The sequence below is a fragment of the Thalassophryne amazonica genome, chromosome 2 (assembly GCF_902500255.1).
Source record: "Thalassophryne amazonica chromosome 2, fThaAma1.1, whole genome shotgun sequence".
In the NCBI taxonomy this organism is placed as follows: Eukaryota; Metazoa; Chordata; class Actinopteri; order Batrachoidiformes; family Batrachoididae; genus Thalassophryne; species Thalassophryne amazonica.
In genome coordinates this window covers 152,312,002-152,321,202 of record NC_047104.1, presented here as the reverse complement: position 1 = coordinate 152,321,202, position 9,201 = coordinate 152,312,002, and the positions used below count along the sequence as shown (strand labels likewise).

General features: G+C 37.1%; 1 protein-coding gene across 1 annotated transcript in view; it reads left to right on the top strand.

Annotated features, from left to right (window-relative positions):
- The first annotated feature begins 823 nt into the window (after positions 1-823).
- LOC117504460 (S-antigen protein-like) overlaps positions 824-9,201 on the top strand; it is a 32,629-nt gene continuing 24,251 nt past the window's right edge. The window contains exons 1-2 of the mRNA XM_034163933.1: positions 824-870; positions 983-1,183. Of these exons, the coding sequence (XP_034019824.1) occupies positions 824-870; positions 983-1,183 (248 nt within the window). The remainder of the gene's footprint in view (positions 871-982; positions 1,184-9,201) is intronic.

Below are 9,201 nucleotides of genomic sequence, written 5' to 3'. Positions count from 1 at the left end.
TTGAACTTTCAAGTGGCCAGTTGGTTTTTTCAAAAGAGTAATGTCTAAGGAGTATTTTTGCCAAATTTGGTGCTTGTATCACTGTTTGAATGATTCCACTGTCAATATTATGTTATCTGCTGCACTAACTATCCCACATAACACTCTTAAATATGAAAGGAACTGGATCTTTTTTGACAGAGTTAAGAATTTTTGAAAATTCATTCAATGTTATTTATAGGGATTTTTTTCTGACTTTGCCCTTTGACCTATGACCTTGAAAAATTGAATCATTTTTTTGCCTATCAGGATATGAATCGTCATTAAAAATGTCATAACAATAGATGAAAACAAACAAACAGGGTCAAAAAACATAACGGTGGAGGTAAACACTACGTTCTTCACGAATGGAAGGCGGGATCTTTTTTTTTAACATTTTGGCTTCTATCTCCAGTGATATGTTGCAAAAGAACAAACTCACTATTTACAAAGATTTTGAAGTAAATGATCCAGATCAAATGATTGATGTGTCTCTCGACTCACTGATCGATCTGCTGGGATTCTTCACAGGGGTTGAAAAGACGCCGGTCTCTGAAAACCCGAGGAACTGATTGATAGATGGTGTTTTTGGTGACGTATATAGGTTATGTGTGTGCCTGCAACATCCTGCACGTGTTGCTTTCACCTGATTTATAAAGTCAAATAATTTTGGAACTTCTGGACATTTTTCGTTGTGACTTTTAGACTCCGAGCAGCGTCTGTCTGCTGCCGCCACGCTGAGCGCCTAACGATCGCGAACAGATCTCGCGTCTATTTTCAATGCTTCTCAGCCCATTTCATCGATATGCCGCAGAGTGAGGCGGCACGTTGCCATGGAAACAGCAGACAAAGGCAATGGATGGGGTGTGTCTGAGGCCTCTCGTGTAACCGTGTGTACATTATGAATGGCGTGCTTCGTATCGCACAAACATCTGTGCCTGTGTGTCTGCGCTGCTTTCACCAGCCGTTTAGACGCTGCCATTGATATGTTTTATCGGCACGAGCCGCACAGAGGTGAATCAGACGTGCTGGATGCCCTGCAGCGTTACACCACCGTAGGCACCATCTGTCAGGTTTTTTCCTGCCAGTGTGACGGTTTCAAAGGGAGCCACAGCTACAGGACGGGGCTCGTCTTCATCACTGACGCCTCCTCTGATTTGTCACCGTCAGACATGAGGGGATGATACGCCGCAGTGCCTCCAAATGGTGCTAAAGCCGGTCATTACTGTGCTAGACGTGTTATAATTAGATTTGCATGATATGTCCACCGAGTGTGTACTTTGCAGACAGGCAAAGGAAGGGAAGATGCCATTACTCAGTTTACATTAATTAGTTCACCACCACGGCTGTTGGTGCAAATTCTTCTTAACGACTTTTCTGCGTTATGAATTTAATCACCGCTCATTACTGTCCCACAAATTCCTCCTGCACTGGACTGTGCTGGAACATTCTGCTCAGTCTCTTGCTCAGTTAATTCACTAATTAGCAATGAAATGTTGGTATGGCTAGTGTGTAATGGTACCACTGGAATAAATTTGTGTTAAATGAATGGTTACTTAGGAACAAACGGTTACTTAGGAACAAACGGTTACTTAGTAACAAATGGTTACTTAGTAACAGAGGTTACTTAGGAACAAACGGTTACTTAGGAACAAACGGTTACTTAGGAACAAACGGTTACTTAGTAACAAATGGTTACTTAGTAACAGAGGTTACTTAGGAACAAACGGTTACTTAGGAACAAACGGTTACTTAGTAACAAATGGTTACTTAGTAACAGAGGTTAATTAGGAACAAACGGTTACTTAGTAACAAAGGTTACTTAGGAACAAACGTTACTTAGGAACAAATGGATACTTAGGAACAAACGGTTACTTAGGAACAAATGGTTACTTAGTAACAAATGGTTACTTAGTAACAGAGGTTAATTAGGAACAAACGCTTACTTAGTAACAAAGGTTACTTAGGAATTCAATTCAATTCAATTTTATTTATATAGCGCCAAATCACAACAAACAGTTGCCCCAAGGCGCTTTATATTGTAAGGCAAGGCCATACAATAATTACGTAAAAACCCCAAAGGTCAAAACGACCCCCTGTGAGCAAGCACTTGGCGACAGTGGGAAGGAAAAACTCCCTTTTAACAGGAAGAAACCTCCAGCAGAACCAGGCTCAGGGAGGGGCAGTCTTCTGCTGGGACTGGTTGGGGCTGAGGGAGAGAACCAGGAAAAAGACATGCTGTGGAGGGGAGCAGAGATCAGTCACTAATGATTAAATGCAGAGTGGTGCATACAGAGCAAAAAGAGAAAGAAACACTCAGTGCATTATGGGAACCCCCCAGCAGTCTAAGTCTATAGCAGCATAACTAAGGGATGGTTCAGGGTCACCTGATCCAGCCCTAACTATAAGCTTTAGCAAAAAGGAAAGTTTTAAGCCTAATCTTAAAAGTAGAGAGGGTGTCTGTCTCCCTGATCCGAATTGGGAGCTGGTTCCACAGGAGAGGAGCCTGAAAGCTGAAGGCTCTGCCTCCCATTCTACTCTTACAAACCCTAGGAACTACAAGTAAGCCTGCAGTCTGAGAGCGAAGCGCTCTATTGGGGTGATATGGTACTATGAGGTCCCTAAGATAAGAAGGGACCTGATTATTCAAAACCTTATAAGTAAGAAGAAGAATTTTAAATTCTATTCTAGAATTAACAGGAAGCCAATGAAGAGAGGCCAATATGGGTGAGATATGCTCTCTCCTTCTAGTCCCCGTCAGTACTCTAGCTGCAGCATTTTGAATTAACTGAAGGCTTTTCAGGAAACTTTTAGGACAACCTGATAATAATGAATTACAATAGTCCAGCCTAGAGGAAATAAATGCATGAATTAGTTTTTCAGCATCACTCTGAGACAAGACCTTTCTAATTTTAGAGATATTGCGTAAATGCAAAAAAGCAGTCTTACATATTTGTTTAATATGCTTTGAATGACATATCCTGATCAGAAATGACTCCAAGATTTCTCACAGTATTACTAGAGGTCAGGGTAATGCCATCCAGAGTAAGGATCTGGTTAGACACCATGTTTCTAAGATTTGTGGGGCCAAGTACAATAACTTCAGTTTTATCTGAGTTTAAAAGCAGGAAATTAGAGGTCATCCATGTCTTTATGTCTGTAAGACAATCCTGCAGTTTAGCTAATTGGTGTGTGTCCTCTGGCTTCATGGATAGATAAAGCTGGGTATCATCTGCGTGACAATGAAAATTTAAGCAATGCCGTCTAATAATACTGCCTAACGGAAGCATGTATAAAGTGAATAAAATTGGTCCTAGCACAGAACCTTGTGGAACTCCATAATTAACCTTAGTCTGTGAAGAAGATTCCCCATTTACATGAACAAATTGTAATCTATTAGACAAATATGATTCAAACCACCGCAGCGCAGTGCCTTTAATACCTATGGCATGCTCTAATCTCTGTAATAAAATTTTATGGTCAACAGTATCAAAAGCAGCACTGAGGTCTAACAGAACAAGCACAGAGATGAGTCCACTGTCTGAGGCCATAAGAAGATCATTTGTAACCTTCACTAATGCTGTTTCTGTACTATGATGAATTCTAAAACCTGACTGAAACTCTTCAAATAGACCATTCCTCTGCAGATGATCAGTTAGCTGTTTTACAACTACCCTTTCAAGAATTTTTGAGAGAAAAGGAAGGTTGGAGATTGGCCTATAATTAGCTAAGATAGCTGGGTCAAGTGATGGCTTTTTAAGTAATGGTTTAATTACTGCCACCTTAAAAGCCTGTAGTACATAGCCAACTAATAAAGATAGATTCATCATATTTAAGATCGAAGCATTAAATAATGGTAGGGCTTCCTTGAGCAGCCTGGTAGGAATGGGGTCCAATAGACATGTTGATGGATTGGATGAAGTAACTAATGAAAATAACTCAGACAGAACAATCTGAGAGAAAGAGTCTAACCAAGTACCGGCATCACTGAAAGCAGCCAAAGATAACGATACGTCTTTGGGATGGTTATGAGTAATTTTTTCTCTAATAGTTAAAATTTTATTAGCAATGAAAGTCATGAAGTCATTACTAGTTAAAGTTAAAGGAATACTCGGCTCAATAGAGCTCTGACTCTTTGTCAGCCTGGCTACAGTGCTGAAAAGAAACCTGGGGTTGTTCTTATTTTCTTCAATTAGTGATGAGTAGTAAGATGTCCTAGCTTTACGGAGGGCTTTTTTTATAGAGCAACAGACTCTTTTTCCAGGCTAAGTGAAGATCTTCTAAATAAGTGAGACGCCATTTCCTCTCCAATTTACGGGTTATCTGCTTTAAGCTGCGAGTTTGTGAGTTATACCACGGAGTCAGGCACTTCTGATTTAAAGCTCTCTTTTTCAGAGGAGCTACAGCATCCAAAGTTGTCTTCAATGAGGATGTAAAACTATTGACGAGATACTCTATCTCACTTACAGAGTTTAGGTAGCTACTCTGCACTGTGTTGGTATATGGCATTAGGGAACATAAAGAAGGAAACATATCCTTAAACCTAGTTACAGCGCTTTCTGAAAGACTTCTAGTGTAATGAAACTTATTCCCCACTGCTGGGTAGTCCATCAGAGTAAATGTAAATGTTATTAAGAAATGATCAGACAGAAGGGAGTTTTCAGGGAATACTGTTAAGTCTTCAATTTCTATACCATAATTCAGAACAAGATCTAAGATATGATTAAAGTGGTGGGTGGACTCATTTACATTTTGAGAAAAGCCAATTGAGTCTAATAATAGATTAAATGCAGTGTTGAGGCTGTCATTCTCAGCATCTGTGTGGATGTTAAAATCGCCCACTATAATTATCTTATCTGAGCTAAGCACTAAGTCAGACAAAAGTTCTGAAAATTCACAGAGAAACTCACAGTAACGACCAGGAGGACGATAGATAACAACAAATAAAACTGGTTTTTGGGACTTCCAATTTGGATGGACAAGACTAAGAGTCAAGCTTTCAAATGAATTAAAGCTCTGTCTGGGTTTTTGATTAATTAATAAGCTGGAATGGAAGATTGCTGCTAATCCTCCGCCTCGGCCCGTGCTACGAGCGTTCTGGCAGTTAGTGTGACTCGGGGGTGTTGACTCATTTAAACTAACATATTCATCCTGGAACAAACGGTTACTTAGGAATAAACGTTTACTTAGTAACAAAGGTTACTTAGGAACAAACAGTTACTTAGTAACAACCGGCTACTTAGGAACAAAGGTTACTTATGAGCAAACGGCTACTTAGGAACAAATGGTTACTTAGTAACAAGGGTTACTTAGGAACAAACGCTTACTTAGTAACAAATGGTTACTTAGGAACAAACTGTTACTTAGTAACAAAGGTTACTTAGGAACAAACGCTTACTTAGTAACAAATGGATACTTAGGAACAAACGGTTACTTAGGAACAAATGGTTACTTAGTAACAAATGGTTACTTAGTAACAGAGGTTAATTAGGAACAAACGCTTACTTAGTAACAAAGGTTACTTAGGAACAAACAGTTACTTAGTAACAAACGGCTACTTAGGAACAAAGGTTACTTATGAGCAAACGGCTACTTAGGAACAAATGGTTATTTAGTAACAAATGGTTACTTAGGAACAAACTGTTACTTAGTAACAAAGGTTACTTAGGAACAAACGCTTACTTAGTAACAAACTGTTACTTAGGAACAAATGGTTACTTAGGAACAAATGGTTACTTAGTAACAAAAGGTTACTTAGGAATAAACGTTTACTTAGTAACAAAGGTTACTTAAGAACAAACAGTTACTTAGTAACAAAGGTTACTTAGGAACAAACATTACTTAGGAACAAACAGTTACTTAGTAACAAACGGCTACTTAGGAGCAAACGGCTACATAGGAACAAATGGTTACTTAGTAACAAAGGTTACTTAGGAACAAACACTTACTTAGTAACAAATGGTTACTTAGGAACAAACGGTTACTTAGTAACAAAGGTTACTTAGGAACAAACGCTTACTTAGTAACAAACGGTTACTTAGGAACAAATGCTTACTTAGGAACAAATGCTTACTTAGTAACAAACGGTTACTTAGGAACAAACGGTTACTTAGGAATAAACGTTTACTTAGTAACAAAGGTTACTTAGGAACAAACAGTTACTTAGTAACAAATGCTTACTTAGGAACAAACTGTTACTTAGTAACAAAGGTTACTTAGGAACAAACGCTTACTTAGTAACAAAGGTTTACTTAGTAACAAAGGTTACTTAGGAACAAATGCTTACTTAGTAACAAAAGTTTACTTAGGAATAAACGTTTACTTAGTAACAAAGGTTACTTAAGAACAAACAGTTACTTAGTAACAAAGGTTACTTAGGAACAAACAGTTACTTAGTAACAAACGGCTACTTAGGAGCAAACGGCTACGTAGGAACAAATGGTTACTTAGTAACAAAGGTTACTTAGGAACAAACACTTACTTAGTAACAAAGGTTACTTAGGAACAAACGCTTACTTAGTAACAAATGGATACTTAGGAACAAACGGTTACTTAGGAACAAATGGTTACTTAGTAACAAATGGTTAGTTAGTAACAGAGGTTAATTAGGAACAAACGCTTACTTAGTAACAAAGGTTACTTAGGAACAAACAGTTACTTAGTAACAAACGGCTACTTAGGAACAAAGGTTACTTATGAGCAAACGGCTACTTACGAACAAATGGTTACTTAGAAACAAAGGTTACTTATGAACAAACGCTTACTTAGTAACAAATGGTTACTTAGGAACAAACGGTTACTTAGTAACAAAGGTTACTTAGGAACAAACGCTTACTTAGTGACAAATGGTTACTTAGGAACAAACGGTTACATAGTGACAAATGGTTATTTAGGAACAAATGGTTACTTAGGAGCAAATGGTTACTTAGTAACAAAGGTTACTTAGGAACAAACGGATACTTATTAACAAATGGTTACTTAGGAACAAACGCTTACTTAGTAACAAATGGTTCCTTAGGAACAAACGGTTACTTAGTAACAAAGTTTACTTAGGAACAAACGCTTACTTGGTGACAAATGGTTACTTAGTAACAAACGCTTACTTAGTGACAAATGGTTATTTATGAACAAATGGTTACTTAGGAACAAACGGATACTTATTAACAAATGGTTACTTAGTAACAGAGGTTAATTAGGAACAAATGCTTACTTAGTAACAAAGGTTACTTAGGAACAAACGGTTACTTAGGAATAAACGTTTACTTAGTAGCAAAGGTTACTTAGGAACAAACAGTTACTTAGTAACAAACGGCTACTTAGGAACAAAGGTTACTTATGAGCCATTGGCTACTTAGGAACAAATGGTTACTTAGTAACAAAGGTTACTTAGGAACAAACGCTTACTTAGTAACAACTGGTTACTTAGGAACAAAAGGTTACTTAGTAACAAAGGTTACTTAGGAACAAACGCTTACTTAGTGACAAATGGTTATTTAGGAACAAAAGGTTACTTAGTAACAAGGTTACTTAGGAACAAACAGATACTTATTAACAAATGGTTACTTAGGAACAAAGGTTACTTAGGAACAAACGCTTACTTAGTGACAAATGGTTATTTAGGAACAAATGGTTACTTAGTAACAAAGGTTACTTAGGAACAAACAGATACTTATTAACAAATGGTTACTTAGGAACAAAGGTTACTTAGGAACAAATGCTTACTTAGTAACAAATGGTTACTTAGTAACAGAGGTTAATTAGGAACAAACGCTTACTTAGTAACAAAGGTTACTTAGGAACAAACGGTTACTTAGGAATAAACGTTTACTTAGTAACAAAGGTTACTTAGGAACAAACAGTTACTTAGTAACAAACGGCTACTTAGGAACTAAGGTTACTTATGAGCAAACGGCTACTTAGGAACAAATGGTTACTTAGTAACAAAGGTTACTTAGGAACAAACGCTTACTTAGTAACAACTGGTTACTTAGGAACAAAAGGTTACTTAGTAACAAAGGTTACTTAGGAACAAACGCTTACTTAGTGACAAATGGTTATTTAGGAACAAATGGTTACTTAGTAACAAAGGTTACTTAGGAACAAACAGATACTTATTAACAAATGGTTACTTAGGAACAAAGGTTACTTAGGAACAAACACTTACTTAGTGACAAATGGTTATTTAGGAACAACTGGTTACTTAGTAACAAAGGTTACTTAGGAACAAACAGATACTTATTAACAAATGGTTACTTAGGAACAAAGGTTACTTAGGAACAAACGCTTACTTAGGAACAAAGGTTACTTAGGAACAAACGGTTACTTAGTAACAAAGGTTACTTAGGAACAAATGCTTACTTGGTGACAAATGGTTACTTAGTAACAAATGCTTACTTAGTGACAAATGGTTATTTAGGAACAAATGGTTACTTAGGAACAAACGGATACTTATTAACAAATGGTTACTTAGGAACAAACGGCTACTTACGGACAAAGGTTACTTAGGAACAAACGGCTACTTAGTAACAAACTGCTACTTAGGAACAAACGGCTAATTAGGAACAAACAGTTACTTAGTTACAAATGGTTACTTAGGAACAAACGGCTACTTAGGAACAAACAGCTACTTAGGAACAAACGGTTACTTATTAACAAAAGTTACTTAGGAACCAACGGTTACTTAGTAACAAAAGTTTACTTAGGAATAAACGTTTACTTAGTAACAAAGGTTACATAAGAACAAACAGTTACTTAGTAACAAAGGTTACTTAGGAACAAACGTTACTTAGGAACAAACAGTTACTTAGTAACAAATGGCTACTTAGGAGCAAACGGCTACATAGGAACAAATGGTTACTTAGTAACAAAGGTTACTTAGGAACAAACACTTACTTAGTAACAAAGGTTACTTAGGAACAAACGCTTACTTAGTAACAAGTGGATACTTAGGAACAAACGTTTACTTAGGAACAAATGGTTACTTAGTAACAAATGGTTACTTAGTAACAGAGGTTAATTAGGAACAAACGCTTACTTAGTAACAAAGGTTACTTAGGAACAAACGGTTACTTAGGAATAAATGTTTACTTAGTAACAAAGGTTACTTAGGAACAAACAGTTACTTAGGAACAAACAGTTACTTAGTAACAAACGGCTACTTATGAGCAAACGGCTACTTAGGAA